The following is an 18,145-nucleotide window of genomic DNA, read 5'->3' as shown; positions in this document are numbered from 1 at the left end:
GGACTCTCAGAGCAAACACACCTGCTCAGCTGTTGTTCAGTCCAAAGTCCTCACAACACTGCAACAGCCTGACTACACACACACCATTTGCACTCCACGATAAAGAGCTCAGGCTTGATTAACTAACATGTCATGTCAATACAAATGTTAATCAAACCTGAAATTCAAATCAAGTATTAGCCTCTTTAATGCAGTCTGCGAGACCGTGAAGTGTGCATACGCGTGTGAACGTGAAAAGGTCCTTACGCTAGGGTCATGCTGTTGCTGGGGTCCAGGCATACTTCGATGACCGTGGTGCCTTCGATGTCCACCTCCTTGCACGCGGTGGTGTTGCGGCCTGTCACCCTGCAGGCTTGGTAGAACCCGTGTGGCTTCACTCGGCCTGTGTCATTGCCTACAAACACCTGCAGGACCACTGGCTCATTGAAGCCCTCCAACTGGGGGAGAAGATTACCCCATTATAAATGGGGAAAATGCGTAAGGCTATGAAGTACACAGCTAATCAACAGCAGTAAACTAATATCAACAGCTTAACTTCAGATGGTGTTGAGCAATAATTAGAGTGTGTGTTGAAATGAGTCCTGTGACAAAAGAGTTTCTCTAACAACTTCAAAAAAATGTGCAAGACTGCCTCTTCCTCAATGATGATTTCTTTCAGGAGAAAGCTACTAAAATAGCAGGCATACAACAGTGTGTTAATTATCCAAGGCCAAGTGGGAAAATAAATGCAAACAATAAAGAAGGGATGAATGAAACGCTGAAATTAATCTCTCAAGTAAAGCGGCCCAAGTTGTTTTTTCTCCCACACTGCACATTCATGTGATCCACAGTATGCGAAACACCATTTAAAATAAGGAAGTGGAGCGGGGCTACTCAACTCCAGGTCCTGTTGGCCACAGTGTCCGCAGTCATTTGCTCCAATCATGCACAACATCACCTGATTTCACTAATGAGCTTACTTCCTGAACCCAGGAGGTAAAATAGTTAGTGAAATCAGGCGGTCTAGTGCATGATTGGAGCAAATACCAGCAGACAAGTCCCTCACAAGACAACAAAAGGAAAAATAAATAGCTGTGAGCTGGCAACACAAGCGCTGCAGCTCGGGGCTCTTACACACGTGCTTATTTACTCACTGTTTTGCAACAGTGATGCTGTCCCAGGCTGATAGTGGTAATAGCTAGAGGACAGATAGGGGTGCGCTAAAAAAAGAAAAAGCAGTATCAACACAGAATCCTCTGTGTGCTTGTGCTCACTGTCCACAAACACAGCGCTCGCGGGTACAGGGGCCTGCCGTTTGCTTTGAGCCTACCTTCACGGTGGGGAAGCTCTGCTGCGTGCGGTCCTTCACCGAGCCCCGGCTGCCCTCGGTCAGGTAGCGGGCTCGGTGCTGGGTCTCGGGCTGGACCAGGATTTTCAGCTCCTTGCCCTCGGCCTTCACGGGGAACTGACCGGAGAGGGTGCCGCCCTTCTGGATGGGCGTCTGGGGGCTCTCGGAGCCGCTGCAAGACAATGGGGTTCAGACTCCAGGAGTCAGTGCTCTCTTACCGCGTTTCTGTGCCAGTTCTGAACAGTGGAAAGGAAAGGATTACACAGAAGCATTCTGACGATGTTACGCAGTAGTTGTGTGGGCGGTCGGAAAAAGGGATCCGTTCTTTTAATTATGCGGTTCAGGTGCATCATCATAAACTGCTGGACTGTCTCTGGCAAACATGACTAACGTAACGAAATATGAAAGTGTTAGAGACAGGAAACGTATATACCTACACTGTCTTAAAACAGTCATTTTTTCTCTGTCACACAACGAATAATGCCAGGAAGTATCAGATCAGTCATTTCCCCACAGGCACTGTAGCTGTAACTCAAGTGATTTGGAAATGTATCATACTGAAATATTCATTTTTACATAATTTTGTTTTGCATCCTTTTAATGAACATGTTACACATGATTCAAGTGTGTGTAATACTGCACAAACCTTTGTCAATACTGTGTGAAATAAACTGCCACTCATTTTGAACCAAACTACCTTTTCTATATGTATTATAGCATAAACTAATGTACCAAGAACATTAAATGTAGATTTTTTATTAAGTTTATCTTTAAGCTCTTTGGTAATTAAATTAATACAAGACTGTGATTGCATGGGATTAACAGTTTTATATGCGTAAACTACGTTTTGGCCAGTGAGCACTGTCGACTAAATTTAAAGCAGGTAAAAATGTCTTTCCACTGCTCGCTGGCCTCATGGAAATCCTGAGACGGATATAGCTCTAGGAGCTACCTAGTTTTAATTTGGCAGCAGTTGTTAATTTTGCACTGTTGCTACAAGCCAATCGGACACAGCCAAATGGCTTGACCATCTGCTAAAGCCTGCATTAATTTAACTATACAGAACTGGGATTCTAAACCAGCATTCTGAACAAACACCCTATTTCCCTGATCACCATAGCAACCTGACGATCACTGTGGTACCATTTATCTATCGAAAATCAAAGTGAACATTACCTAGCATAAATAAAATTATGCTAAAAATTTTTTTAAAAAGGCCATGCACATTACAAAACGATACAGTAATGCTTAATTCTAGGCTGAATAATCGTGGCTGAATATATATATATATATATACTAATCTTGGCTGAATAAATATATAACACAACTTAAATCAATTCAACTACAGTTACACTACTATAATTACAGAATTTCATCTACAAGTGACAACTAGTAGTTCATCTACAAGTGCCAACTTTGATAAACTATATTTATCAAAAAAAGTTCCTGACCACCTTGCAAGCTCATTTAGAATTCATGGCTGCACAAAATGCATAGGCCATGATAGCAGTGAGCACTTCCTGAGAACTGACCTTCCTTTGGGACAGTTCTTGGTGTCCGGGCCCAGCTGGGAGAGGACGAAGTGTGGCCCCTTGGCGCTGTCGGCGTCGAACACGTCCATGCTGGCGTCCTGGGCGGAGATGGGCTTGGGCCCCGGGCGCTGGCGCGGGGTGCGCTTGCGCGACTTGCGGGGCACCTCGGTGTTGTCGTTGTAGGAGCTGGAGCTCATGAAGCTGAAGTTGGAGGTCGAGTCGTCCATCCAGATGCTGCTGCTCTGCTCCGAGTCCTGGAGGGGGTCCTCCTGGCACGACATGCGGCTGTCGTCCAGCAGGTCCTCCGGGGGCGGCGAGATGTTGAGGACCGTCCGGCGCTTGGAGGGGGTCGTCTGGTGCTGCTGCTGCTGCTGCTGCTGCTGCTGCTGCTGGGGCGGCTGAGCCCCTGCCCCACCCCCGTTGCCTCCAGCCCGGACGCTGCCACCGCTGCTGCTGGTGCCAGCTTCGGCTACCGACAGCTGGCCCTCCAGGACCAGCATCTCCGCCACCCCTCGGCTACTTACCCCCGGACCTGGAGTGCAGCCGCTGTGAGCAGAGGCCTGGTCGGTCACTGAGGTAGAGGAGTGCATGGTGGGGCTGGAAGAGGCAGGAAAAGCAGAGCGAGGACCTCCCATGGGCATAGAAGAGGATGTGGAGCTGGCATCTGCAGTGTGTACAATTGGACAGTGAATAAGGGCTTCTCCATCAGTGTTGGCTAGCAGTCCCAGTCAAGCAGCGAAATTTGGGGATGATTGCATTTGGGTTTTTTGTCCTTTTTTTTTCTTTCTTTCTTTTTTTTTTAAAGACTCCCAATTTCAAATCAGTTTTTTTGTTTTGTTTTATGTAGCATCATAATCTGTGTGTGTGCACGTTCTGTGCACGTGTATGTGTGCATGCTTGTCTGTCTGTTCATTATTTCATATTTTAGTGTAGAATAAAAATAAGATTTTGTGTCTGAAATTTGTAATTTTGGGAAATAAACTGGCCTCAGTTGAAAATAATATGCCAAATGTTTCCCAAATCAGAACATTAGGTTTTGTTGTACGGATTTAAAAATATGCATGAATGAAAAATTCACATATATTTGTATTAAATTTAAAATATATGAATGAAAAATACTGATACAATAACTGAGGCAGAACAAACAGAGTACCATGTATATTTATCAATATGAATATGTACAACAAAACAGTCGATCCTAAATAATTGTTTGGAACTAATGAAAATTATGTGTCAAATGATGCATGCCAATTGGAGCTTTTTCGTTACAGGTTCAGATAATTTGGTTGGGACTGAGCGTAGCCACAGAAACAAAATAAACAAGCTTCTGACCTATGAAGCAGAGAACTGCAGACCATTTTATATGCAGACACTCCCTGCTTCAGAGGGAACTTCCTGGAATAAAAATGAGACAGTGAATGAGCAACAAAAGCTGGTCATTCATGAAATTATCTTTTTTTTTTTTTTTGGTCAAAATTAAAAGAGAACAAAGCTACTTTAGTGAAAATGGAACTCAAATGCAAAAGCTGCCAGTCCTGCTCCCTACCTCGCCTGACCTGGTTTGGCTAAAGCTTTCTGGAAGACCCGCGGAGGCTGCAAAGGGTGACTACATTTTGAAAGCATTCCCAGAGGCATCAAGTGCTGAATGAAGGTCAAGACACAAGGCGGTATCGTGCTGTCTTCCAGCATTAAAGGTGTTGAATGTAGGATGGAGGATGGAGGATGGGGAACTTAATACATCAGAGTGAGGGGCTTATAAATGTAGTTAAAAGCTGCTCAGAATAAAACCTACGCATACTCAACGTAGATAGGGTGCTTCATTATTACACCTTTCTAAAACATTTTTAATGAGTGCTGGGAACGTTTTATGCATTGAGGGCCTCCACATATTAAGAATGTAGCAAAGCACTTATACTTTCCCTCATCTTTGACAGGCACTGCAGTGCCGTGGCCAAGACTTGACCCCTCTGACAACACCGGATTGGAGCACCCTGGCACGCACACAGGCACACTGACCAAACTACGCCAGGCCTTGCAAGCAGTGGTAAGTAGCAGCATAAGAGCAGTATTAGTCAAAGCTGAAATGAGCATTGGAAGCCCACCTGCTGAAGTACTGTCCCCTAATGAGGGAGACTGTGGGTACCGAGGTGAATGAGGCATATTTCTGCTCCATTACACCCAGTGGAGACGTTTCTTTAATGGAAAGACCTCACCAAGGTCACCTTGGAATTACTGAATTTTTACCTCAGGCCAATGCAATACACTTTATATACTGAAAACTAAAGAAGTCTCTTAAGTCTTTCCAACATACTGGAAGTTTCCCATTCCAAATGTTTCATTATTTTCTAATCCTGTAGAGGTGATTAAAGGGGAAACAGATGCAGTTATGATGGAGCATGAGAAGCAGTGATAAACATGCCTATCAAAATTGAATAGGGATTCTGTGCATGATGTCTTGGTGCCAATTTATGCCACACTTAATGACAAACTGAAAACGCGTCCAATACAGTTTTGTTTCAGAGTTTCACACAACGTGATTTAGATCTAGCATTGTGCTGTCTGAACTGGCATAAATGAGACTGTACTGGCTTTCTGTCTGATTAAAAATAGCCTCTCTCATATGGACAGCACGGTGCGCATTAACTAGGCATAGCAAGGCAGTGTGGACTCCTGTAACTTTGACGTTGCTACTGCAGAAAATAAGCTGGCCAACCTAGCAATGAACATAAGGGAAAGCATGATTCATTGATCAAAAACAAGTAATCTTTGTGCCATTAAAATGTGACATACACAGATCTTTAACTTAAAAATAAAATCAACAAATGTTGAACATCTAAGTTCAAAGGGATAATGGCAAGACTGGTTTTCCAATAAAAAAATAAAACTTCAAGGCTGCAATAGTTAACTGGCTAGCTAACTTATATAGGCTTAAATAAGTTGTTTGATCAGACAGCAATGTAAGAGAGCACAACACAGCATAATCATTTATATTATGTCTACAGTATATGGTGTATGATCAGCTAATTAGCAGCTAGCTATTACGTATCAATTATAATAAATGTTGAGGGATAACCTGCCATCCAGTTTGTAAACAAATAACCTCTGTGTACAGCCAAAGCGCACTATATACGCACTATCAACACCTTATCAGTGAGACACATTCATCACCCAGTCATCTGGGTCATGATAACCTCTGTGATAAGGTCATTTTCCCCTAAGAGCCTTGGAAGTCTGACAGAACACAAAATAACTTTACCCATATATGGATTTATGGATCGAAGGAGAACTATGCAAAATAAAAATATGTGGCATTTATTACACCAACAGGTAACAGCCAACAGTTTACGCACATGAAAGGTAGCTAAAAACAGCCCTGTGTGTGATGATGAAATTGTGCAATGGGTTGCTAACCACTTAGCTGTTAGCAATTTTTTTTTTTTTTTTTAAATTAGACCATTTTTTTTTTAGATTACAAAAAATGTGTGAAAAGCACATATGCAAACAAACCCAAATGCCATTCATTATTTTGAAGGAATTAGGAAAATACCATTCATTTTCCCATAGGCCATCAATTTTTTAGATAGGAAAGTCTCAAAAATGCCAACAAACATGAAGGGAAGGATGCCAACAAGACGTCTGTGGCCCACTGCCAACTAAAACATTGGCTTCTAGAGATTGTTATTCTTAAAAGCATTTCTTAACATATACCTATAAATGTTCTCTTTTTCATTAAATTACTCCAGAGCATGGCACCAGTTCAGATCAGACATATCCAGCCTTTCTTTTGTCCCCCCCCCCCCCCCCCCCCTCCGATATTGGATTTTCCAGACAAATTTAGAGAGCCACACAGTCTTATCTAGCATTGAGGCTATCAGCCTTTCTGCGGCATCAGTGTAGAATCCTAATGAATGCTAGCAATGGAATGGTACCACATACTTTCCTATGGGTCTCACTGATTCCACAGGTTAAAGTTCACAATGATACCCTTTCCATGTGTAACATAATATGCCTCAGTTGTCAGGGCTATAACAAGAGTGAAATCACAGAAAGGAAGAAAAGAAAAAAAAAACAACCCAGAAAGATAAGGAACGTCTGAGACAAAAATACAAATTTTGACGATAGAGTAGCTTAAAACTAACATATTTAAAATGTGGAAAGACAGCATAGGGAAGGTGACTGATGAAAAGACAACAGAGTGAAAAGGCCTTGCTCTGATGCACAAGAATGCTTTCAAATTGTGCGGCACTTTGCGTTACGTTATTAAATCATCATACATTAATCACCATGACACCACAAAGGAAATTTAGAGGCCCAAAGCACATGGAGAAACTGTACCTTTAAGGTGCCCGTTACAAGACACACACAAAAATATAGAATTACAATGTGAGTGAACTGAGTTACTGAAAGTTAAGAGAGCAAGCTGTATTTGTTATTTCTACGTACAATACTAGAGGCGTAGAGTAGCATGAGCAAAAGTAGAATGACCCTGAAATCTGAAGACCACAGAGATCAAAGTGCCGACAGAGTAATGGGTTTGTTTCTCACGACAATGTCCATACACACACACAACAAACAACAAACACAAGCATAGGGGCACAAAAATAAAGTGTTTCTTAAAGGCACAGTGAACCCCGCCAAGGCTTTTAAAAAAATCCTTTTAAGTGGGGGATTTGGCAAGAGAACTTTCCAGCTCTGACTCGAGCTCTAAGGACACTGCCTCCACTCTGGAGGCAAACAAATGGTGATGGGGGACCGCAAAGACACAGCTGTGTCCTCCCATACTGGGCCGCTGGGTGCCAACAAAAGTGGCATTCATTTGCCACGGCAGCAGCTGTGTGCCATCCTATTCTCAGCACAGACATTACCCGCCTACCACAGCCCACAATGACCCAACAGATAACTCCTAACCTGCCACATAACATTCAGCTTCCAGTTCCATTTTCACACATTCATTTCCCACGGTCACAAACCATAAAAACTAAAATGGCAGTTCAGAAAAAGAACAAAAAGACCTGGGGATTAGCTTAAAACAAACAAACACAAAAAAGCAAACAAACTTTAAAGGCCAATCAAATCAAACGCTTTTATTTAAAGGGCAAAGAGTATGTTTTCCATGCAAAGATGACTCATTTTAAAGCTCTAAACCAAACCTACTGTATGATTTGCAGCCACTATGAGGACCCTATCTGACTGTCCATTTTCTTACATTAGAACATTTGGAGGATTTTGTCAACAACCATCCACTGACTCTCACTCACTCAAACAGACTGAGGACAGTTGTCCAGAAAGGGGAGTCCATCACTCTTCAGATGAAACTGTCCAACCAAGCTCTGTCAGATCCAGCCAAACCTCTAAGGCTCAACTGGTTTTACATTCTATAACCCATTCCATGATGTCACATGAAGTGAAATAGAGGTGCAGAAGATAGAATGTAGTGTGTGTGTGTGTCTGTGTGTCAAAAATGATAAGTGGCCATGCTGGTAGAGGTCCATGTGGCCCAGCTGACTCCACATCAGGCCAATGTCCTGGTCAAAAACAAAGGCTTCAGCTTATGGAATAGATGAGCTCTGTAACCAATGCTTCAATCCATAACGCATTGGGGGTTTTTAACACCATAAATGCACTGAATAAAACCAGCGAATGACAGCTGGGTCTTGCTGTTGGCTTAAAAAAGGCAGTGGGGAAGTCCAGGAGAACATATCTGTGCCAGTGAGCTCGCTTCTGCTCTGGCAGTGGGGAAAAGAAAGCTTTGTTGAACACGTTCGGCTCAGCAAAATGTGCTTATTCTAATCCAACCGCTTTGTCTGAGTTAGAGATTCGATATGAATTACCCTCCCTACTACCGTCATTGCAAGAAACAGTATGAGCTGAGCGAGGCAGAATAGGACAAAGGAGAGCGTGAAAGAACAGGCAGTGAAAAGAATATAAATTCAGGTTGCGAGATACTGAAGACTGCCTTTCCTTTAAATCTCCATCTTGATTTTTAACATTTTTCGCCTTCCCTTGGTAACTTCATGTCGTGCTGTTTGAGCATTGAACAGTGAAAATATAGTCTCCTAAGTAGCAGCAAGATCACAGATCTATTTGAGGCTTGAGCAACTAAATCAGGAAGTCCAATGTGATGCCGGAGAAAGGTGTCTGACTGAGAAGTGAAGCCTAGCATTTACACATTGAGCAAGTGCCATTTCAGGTCCTCCCTCTGCACCCTTAAAGTGTTTAGGCATTCATTACTTTCATCCATTAATAGTAAAATAAGTGGATTTCTTAAGGGACACACCTGATTGATTGTCTGCAGCCAAATTTAAACCGGATGTAAACGTATCCCTAATTACACCAAAGCCAGGAGCTGAAGTTATATAAACACACAGGCAACTTGTTAGATGTTCCAAATTTATTTCACTACCATGACATTTATATCTAAATTATTTTTAATTAATCACCGATTGTCATCTGACTGTTTTGCATTGCAAGCCACGGTGCTGTGCACCTGCATGATCACAGTCTGGTATGGATGCTTATGCTGGTGATGAAGCTTAAGGTAGGTAACAGGAACAAACTGCAACTTAAATACAAACCGATAAGAAGGTCAACTCTCTGCTCAGAAATTGTAGGTTTTGGGGGCTCCCAAATGACACTTGCTGTTCAGTCTCTAATTCTCCTTGTGTGCCCCCTGTGAAGCTTGACAGCGATAATATTAATCGGTTTGTTTGTTTCAGTGAAGAGTCACTAGTAACAGACCAAACATAAGCTCTGTGCTGGAAACAATGGGACCTTCATTCCCCTTTCAAGGCAGAACAGACTGCGCTGTATTCATCTATTTATGGCATGTGTTAGAGGGAGCAGAAGGGATGCCCAGCACAAATTAGTGTTTGACAGACGTGGCAAGTAAGAGCTTAAAATGCAATGAAGGACAGACCTAAATACCAAACCCACAAACAGCTTCTTCGCATAAGATCTAAGCAAATATAATAAAGGATAAAAAGCTCACGGTGGCTGCAAACCATTGTTCCACTTTGCATTTAACCATGGGCTGCGAGTATTCTGCTTCTTTAAAAAAAAAAACAGTTATCATTGTAACCTGCGGGATCATTGCATGCACTCAGGCAGATGAGAGCAATAGTAACCAGGTTGCATGAGACTGGCCTCCCACAGAACAAACCAACTGGCGCTCAGCGATCCATGGCTTTTCGGATTTTGTCTTCAACAAAAATGAAAGACTGCACCATCGGATAAGCCTCCACTGTGAAATAGGATTCATATAAATTAATGTATCCATTAAGAATGTTCTCATTTTATTCAACTGGAAGCTTCAATATTTGGGGTGTGACAGCTTCTTTTGGCACTGTCAGACTCCAGATTCACGTGTCCATGAGCACTTGCTCGCACCTGAGGATGGTGCCTCACCTCTGAACCTGATCCCACTGAAATGGAGCACTGTCTGCCTTAAAGCCCTGACAGTGAAAATAAGGCCCACCAGCAGGATACAGAAGACATCTGGATGTATAAAGACAGACTGGTACTAGATGTGGGGTGGCCTAAACCCTGCCCTGTCCTATATATAGTTCCAGTGACTGAGAAAGAACACAAGTGCTTGCTAATCTAAAAAATATTTTACACACAGTTTACGGAAACAGTCAAGTTAGCTCAGTACTACAAGTATTGCAACATAAGTTGCATCTAGATTATAACAGTTACATTACCTATCTTATAGACCGATGAGTCCTACCGATCACTTGATCAGATAAGAACTGCAAGAATCTGCTTAATTGCTGAAGAAAAAGGTGATTAGCATTAAAAAGACAAGAGTTTGTGAGTAAATCACTGTCTTGTTTTAGCTAATAACAAAGGTGAAGATGAATGGAGATGGTTATCCCCTCTTGTTTAAGAAGGTTACACAGACTGTTTTTTGTAATGACCTCACATCCTGTGCCAGACTGTCTAGTGTACCCATTTGCAGCCTCCAGGCAGGCCATTGCTTATGACAGTGTGTTCCATAGCACCATGTCAAACTGCAGTGGCAAAGCATCATTCAATAACAATATATTTTTTAAAGAATTGATAAATAACATATAAAAAGACATTTATTACAGGAAGTTAAATTGACCTATATGGTACCCTGGGTGAAATTTGATGAGATAACTGTCCCTTGGACTATATTTAATTACCGATAAGACAGGCACTGTCAGGCAACCTATCACAGGGCCTGTTTCTGAGGGTCAGAGCTAGAAATGTAAGTCAAGCCCATTAACAGCAAAAGGACTAGCATCCTAGCAACAAAAAAAACATTAACTTTCACTTTGAGCATGTTGGGTCATTCCTAAAACATGACAGCAAATCAGTTAAAATGGTTAAGCACAACCAAAATATACACATCAGCTTTCTCTAAGGGCAAAAATAACATTTAAAATCATCGTTTTGAACCTCTTGCGTCATTGTTGAGGCGTTTTCTTGATTATATAATGATCAAAATGCAATGTTACTTGCAAACATAAACAGAGAAATACACATTCACTGCTCATGCAGCAAACCTTGCCTGGAAAAACTAAAAGTCTGATTCCTCCTGGCACCTCAGCCTGACAGCAGCTGGCCCTGTAAAAGTGGGGCGTGGAGTCTGGAGTCTGCTGTAGGGGGGGGCGGGGGGGAGGCACCGTGTGTGCAGCCCTGACTTGTAAAGGCCCCACAGGGTGTCGTGCCAGGCCCACCGTCACCACGGGCAACGAGAGCCAGTTCCATGACAACGGAGCAGTTTTCTTTCACTAATGGGGGCCTAGTGAGCAGAACATCAGTCTGCTCTGCTGTGCATACAAGGCAGTGTTCATATACAAACACGCCCAGAGAGATTACACGGACCCCTCTTCCACACTAGACTCCATTCCTCAAATTCACGCCCAGCCTAGGTATTCCCCCTGTTTTAGTGGGATTTCTTTCTTTTTTTTCGATCTGTATAACTAGGTTTAACTGGTTTGATAACAAATGGCCTGTAAGTCAAGGGAAAAGGTTGACGTGAACACTTCCATCTGACTGTGTAATGAGCATGTTGCTCCGATTTACTGAAAAGAGGCAACCATTGAAAGTAAAGGTTCAGAGCTGGGAAAAGGGTCTGAAATGAGGAAAGCTGAGCATCATCTACACTCAAACGGATGTGGACGATGGGTTTGGGGCAACAGGCAAAGGGGAAACAGCAGCCTTGAGTAATGAGGAGGGAGGGTGGGGGCGGGGCGGCGGGCACAGAAGCGAGCGCGTGGACGCAGACACACAGCCCAGGTGCAGTGTTACATGCAGCCTTGCGCAGCAGTAGCAGCAGCACCAGTGCAGACAGGGCATGAGCAGGGAGCTACCTGCTAAACAGAGGGCTAGCATGAGTCGGGGGGGTGAGTGTGAGTGAGTGAATGACTGTAAGAGAGGACGGGCGGGGGTGGAGCCTCACGCTGGTGAAGCAAAAAGCAGAGGCAGATGGAGAGGCCCAAAGAAAGACCTGCCCCTCCCCCCCAACTCCCTCCCCAAACCTGTCTGACACCTAAATACAGTTTACAAGAAGGGGAGTCATTCTGTCTGTTCAGCTGAGAGCTGAACATAGTGCTCTCGCCAGCACTAACACTATAAACGTGTTCTGACAAAAGCCATACATAACAAAAATGCTGGAATCCAGGATTCGGGTTAAAATAAATAAAATGATAAAAGAGGAGGAAATAGCCAGGAGAAGTGAGGCCAATTTGCAGTGATACCTGCAGTCCCGAATTAGATTCATTTAAACTGGAAAATACTTCACCTTCCTTCAGCTACAGCCAGCATGTCCCGCCTCGTCAGAGGGATGCAATTGGCTGCAGTTAGGTACTGATGTCCAAAGGCAACGGACTTCTGGTTCTACTGAAACTCACTCTAAACCTGGGCACTTTAATAAGGGGCAGAGTAGAAAAACTAAAGTGAATTGCATTTTGAATTTTAATATTTGTACAAATCAAATCTGTGAAGATTGTGGGGTTTTCACTCTAAATTTTTTGTGATGTTTTCTTTCCAAGTCAATACCAAAATGTGTAAGAATTGATTTTGTAAAGGCTGTTGCTAGTTTAATCCATCAGTTGAATGTTGAGCATAAATTATATACAAATAATTACCAACACTTGCAAAAATGTGTTTGGTTTTTTTTTTTTTTTCAAATCTTAATTGACTTTGGTTTGTGCATGCAGATATACATACACTGCAGTCTGTAAGTATTTGTACAGTGACACAATTTTTGTTGTTTTGGCTCTGTACTCCAGCACACTGGAGTTTGAAATGAAACAATGAATATGAGGGCAAAAAGTAATTGGACAATTAGCTGCCCAGCGGCCTGCTGTCTCTCATTGCATCATTGTTTCATGCACAAGAAAGCTAACAAAACATCTGTAGTCGATTCTAGGTGTGGGATTTGCATTTGGAGTCTGTTGCTATTGTTTCTCAAGATGAGAACCAAAGAAGTGTCAATGCCAGTAAAGGCTGAAAAATCAAAATAAACTGATCACAGACATAGCCACAACATGGGAGTGTTGGGTACATTGTTAAGAAGCAAAAAGGCTTTGGTGAGCCCAACAATAGAAAACAACCTGGTAGATCACTGTAGTGGATGACCGAAAAAGTACCCTTTTCAACTTCTGAACAGATCAAGAACACTCTCCAGGATGTAGGCATAGATGTTTCAAAGACCACCATAAAGTGAAGCGACACCAAGATGCAAACCACTGGTAAACCTCAGGAGAAGAATAACAGAACGACCCTACTTGAATCCAAATGAACATGCATTTAACTTGCTGAAGACAAGACTGAAGGCAAACCATCCCAAGAACAAAGAGAAGCGGAAGATGGCTGCAGTACTGGCCTGGCAGAGCATCGCCAGGGAAGATATCAAGCATCTGGTGATGTCTATGGGTTTCAGACTTCAGGCTGTCATCGAATGCTAAGCATTGGCAACCAAGTGCTAAATACAATGACTTTATTTACGAATATGTTTAATTCATCCAATTACTTTTGAACTCCTAAAATGGGGGGGAGGGGGGGCTTTGTATAAATATTCATACATTGATCACCCAATATGGAAGTAAATGCCTTCAAATTGAAGCTGATAGTCTGAATTTTAGCCTCATATTCATTGTTGCATTTCAAATCCGATAAGCTGGAGTACAGAGCCAAAACTACAAAAATTGTGTCACTGTCCAAGCACTTACAGACTGCACTGTATGTATAATCTTACTGTGCAATTCCAGTATCCAAATATAAATAGCAATTACACCAAATTAACTTCAAATGTTAAGAGGTGGAGAATACAAATAAGCTGCAACAGATGAAAGTTAACATGTTTAAAAAAAAAATTTTTTTTTAAGTTTTTCCAATAAATCTGACTCAACCATTTGAACATTTTGGATCACAATGTTTTTGTGAGCAGTACCGAAATGGTTTTGTATCCAGCTTTTGTCTCTCAGTCCTGAGCGACTGGTGGAATTTTTAAAAAGTAGAGATTTATATACAGAAGTGGCAAATTTAGATTAAGTTTGCGCCAACTGCAATTGTGAAATTCATGGGAAATGACTCTGGTTTCCCAGTAGAATTCAGGTTATTTGCATTTAGTTTCCTTTTTTTGTTCATTTTAGCCACCTTATTAATCACTTTGCCATTTTTATAACATGCCATTCTTAGGCCTTGTGTCCCAGAGACAGGGATGTTATTCTTACACAGAAAAATGTCACAAGTAGTAAATGAAAGGACAGTTTCCTTAGACTCCAACTGCAAGGCACAGTGTTCAACCAGAGGCGGAGCTGCAGGTCAGTTTCCCAATTCACATCTTAAAAAAACTAAATAAGAGTATTGAATATAATGGCATAGATGCATAAATTCTGAAATGAGCATATGTTTATACAATGCATTTTCACATCATATACTAAGTTGAGACCATTTCAGAGTTTGGAACAATGTCCCATTATCAATGCATTCATATCTCAGAGGTCCTACTGTGCATTGTACATGTTCTGATAGCATGTTCTCAATAGAAAAACACTTACAGCTTATGGCCAGGCAATTTGGTTCAGATCATACCCAGTCAGTATGATAATAAGCCTGAGTACTAAGAATGATTAACAAGGAAGCCCAAACAGGCAGGCACTAATAGTGTGTTGACATGATCAGCAATGATTACTCTTTAGGATTAACTGGGAAAATAAGATAAGCATGCAAAGCAAAAAAAAAAAAACTATGCACAAATAAAAATGAGAAAACTTTATATCCAGAAAAAAAACTGCTTGTTGTCCAAAGTGAGAGCCAAGTGATTGTGTTCTCAGAAATGGGTAAATGAAAGTTTAATCCAGGACTGCACATTCAGATGTTCAGTACTGTGCATTTACTGAAGGATGAAGAACGACCTGGGGAAATGGTGCTATCGCTGAGCCTACTTAGACGTTAACAGACTCTTGCTTAATACGTGTGATTTTGGCTGAACTTTTCTAGCAGCTTCTTTTGAGCTCGGGTACAAGCTGGAACTCATGCCTCTCCTTTTTGGACGGTCTTGCAGGTAGTCTAAAGAAGGGCAGCCTCCAGGAAACAGGATGGTACCATTGGCAGCACTGCTCACCGAAACCAAAGCAGGTAAAGAGGGGCAGGCGGTGGGGGGGGGGGGGTTTGGCAGCAGGCTCTTACCTGAAGCGACGGCCGCTGGGGGCGGGGGGCCGGCCTCGCCACCACTCTTCTGACTCATGGCCGTTTGGTTGCTCTCGCTCGACGACGGCAGCTGCAGCTCTTTGGGAAGAAGGTCATAGACCGATTCTGGGGAGAAAGAGGAACGCAGTCAGCCTCTGGACAAGGGCCTGCGCTAAACGGCTAAATCTGCGCATCACACAGCTGGAGGGTCTGTAGCCGCACTGCTAAACAAAAGCAGGCCTTGGACATCCATTTGTGCAAAGGCAGCAATAGCAAAACAAAACCTGATAAATACATGCATATGCATTACAAAATCCAAGCTAAAATTCTCACACAAAGTACTAGGGGGGAAAAGATTTATTTTTCACCTTTTAGTGAACCACTCCTGGTTCCCAGCAACCTCCATGCAACATGTGGCCCACATTAAACTCTGGCAGAAGTTAAGACCATCATGAGCCTGTCCGAGCACAGCTCTAAATTTACCCCACAGCCCCTGGCTAATCACCAGAGCTGACCATTGTCCTGCTTGGCCATCAGTCTGGAAAATACTTGGACAGTTCAAAAATGTCTTACAACCAGAGCCAGGAATAAATGAGACCTTAATGCAGCCTTGTTTCAGTGATGGTAACAGCCCGCCCCCTCGCCCACATAGTGCCCCCCTCCAGGATGGCAGAGGGTTATTATTAAGGAAACAAGAGTACACTGCCCTCGAGCTATGTTTGGCATGTGAACAAGCACAGATCCATGCAATACTCAGCTGGCAATTATGATGACAATGCTGATGACTGAACACACTGGCCACCTTTTCTTTCCAATAGCATCCTCTGACATCTGTCCTAAAACATCAAATGTTTATCCTCATGCGAGTAGCCGGGACTTTATCACAACAGTGATGCATTGTGGTCAGAAAAAAATGATTTGTGGACTAATTCATGAAAGATGGTAAATTCCAAATATTTCCATATGAAGGCTACATTTGAAAATTAACTAGGCCTATTCCTACTTCTTTGTAAATGGGTCACAAATTCCCCCAACTACTGGTTTTCCATCTCCTCAGCTATGCCCACAGGTTTCTGACATGCCCTAAATCACAGAAAGACCATAACCATAGTGCAGAGGTCATGACACACTAGAGCTCACTACATTTCCTTTACCTCTAGGTCAATGAGAACCTCAAGGTCAATGGGTACAATATAAGAGCAAAGATGTCCTGCCCGGCCTCTTCTGGTGGTGCTGAGGCCAGGAGCGCCTGGACAGTGAGGGTCTGAACAAATGCCATTGTGTATAAAGTTCATATAGTGTATATTGTATAGGCCTATATTGTAAAAATTGTAATCCGCTCCATGACATTTTTCTACTCTTATCCCAGAATTAGGCTCACTGGAGAAGGTATGGCTAGACTTGGACGTTTTTTTTTTTTTTTTTTGTCGTCAACTGACAACCAGTAATATTGTAACAAGCAGGCCAATCAGTATTACCAAACTGCATGGAGTCACTGTGCTACAGCACACTTCAGATAACACACTGTGAATCCCAGTTGGCAGTTTATCTACTGAAAGATTACATGTCCATCTCGCATCGTATCATTAGTTCCACCTCATCAAACATTCATTCTTGTCCTCCATAGTGATATAGATGTGTAAGTAAGCTATAGTTTCATCAAGTTCTAGGTTTACGTATCACACAAAGTACCAATAGCTGTAGGTTACAACCGCACCACTAGGAAAAAAAGGATAATTATGAAATAAAGCCAACAGTCAGTATTTTCTCACGGTTTGGAATGCTATCTGATTGACACATGTGTGACACATCTTTTGACACTCTGAGGCACAGTGGCCTTGCTTTGCGTTCTGTTGAGATGCATGTGACACATTACAGCCCAGCTACTGCAAAAGAAAACCCCAGTGAGCTTCCTCCTCCAGGCCAGACCAGCTTCCAGGTTGACTTGGCTTGGCACAGTTCTGTCAGAGAAAAGGGGGTAGGCTATAAAATCCTCCCGTAGAGTAAACTGGAGGCATGGTCCAGAGTTTAAAAAAAAAAACAGGGAAATACAACAATACTTTTAGTAGCATATGAATTCCCCATCCAAATATTATGGTATGCACTTACCACAGCCATTACACTCGCCTGACTCTCTGCCAACTGCCAGCTTTAATTACTTGAAGTTGAGCCCAGGGTATGGCAACACTGAGCCTGCTTACTGTCATGACTGACTGCCTAACAGAGAGACACTGAACTGGATTTGCTGTTTACTACAGGACTGAGGCACTGCACTCATAGCAGAGTAACCGTTTTCATGCCACTCGGTGCATGCCTCTGACCTCATTCTCCTCCCACAAACAGCACAAAGGCCTCTGCCTTCACCAAATCTCTCCGTGTTGAAGACGGGCCAATTTTGGGTTTTGCATGCAGTATATTAATAGCTCCCCCTGGGCGGTTACTGTGCAGGAGGCCCTCCGAGTACTTTCGGCACATGTGAGAACACGTGCACCCAGTGGAGGCCTGTTCAGTGAACAGTCTGCTAACCACACAGACAGAAAATATGTACCCGGTGCACAGAGGTGGTGTTGAAACAGAGGCTGGCTTCTTCAGAGTGTTTCCACAGTCACAGGGCATTCAAACA

The 18,145-nt window shown here is 42.7% G+C and overlaps 1 protein-coding gene across 5 annotated transcripts in view; it reads right to left on the bottom strand.

The window, feature by feature from the left end:
• Positions 1–18,145, bottom strand: part of nfat5b (nuclear factor of activated T cells 5b) — a 52,204-nt gene that overhangs the window by 11,773 nt on the left and 22,286 nt on the right. For 4 of the 5 annotated variants that reach the window (XM_064312850.1, XM_064312848.1, XM_064312849.1 and 1 more), the window contains 4 exons: positions 15,523–15,648; positions 2,860–3,523; positions 1,310–1,499; positions 247–437 (listed from right to left, as the gene is read on the bottom strand). In XM_064312850.1, the coding sequence (XP_064168920.1) occupies positions 247–437; positions 1,310–1,499; positions 2,860–3,523; positions 15,523–15,580 (1,103 nt within the window). In that variant the 5' untranslated portion in view covers positions 15,581–15,648. Of the gene's footprint in view, positions 1–246; positions 438–1,309; positions 1,500–2,859; positions 3,524–4,191; positions 12,623–15,522; positions 15,649–18,145 lie in introns of those variants that run through there. The other variant, XM_064312852.1, reaches the window with a different exon arrangement.

Source organism: Anguilla rostrata, chromosome 16 (genome assembly GCF_018555375.3).
Source record: "Anguilla rostrata isolate EN2019 chromosome 16, ASM1855537v3, whole genome shotgun sequence".
Classification (NCBI taxonomy): Eukaryota; Metazoa; Chordata; class Actinopteri; order Anguilliformes; family Anguillidae; genus Anguilla; species Anguilla rostrata.
The sequence above is the reverse complement of the archived record's forward strand: the minus strand, read 5'-3'. Positions and strand labels throughout refer to the sequence as shown.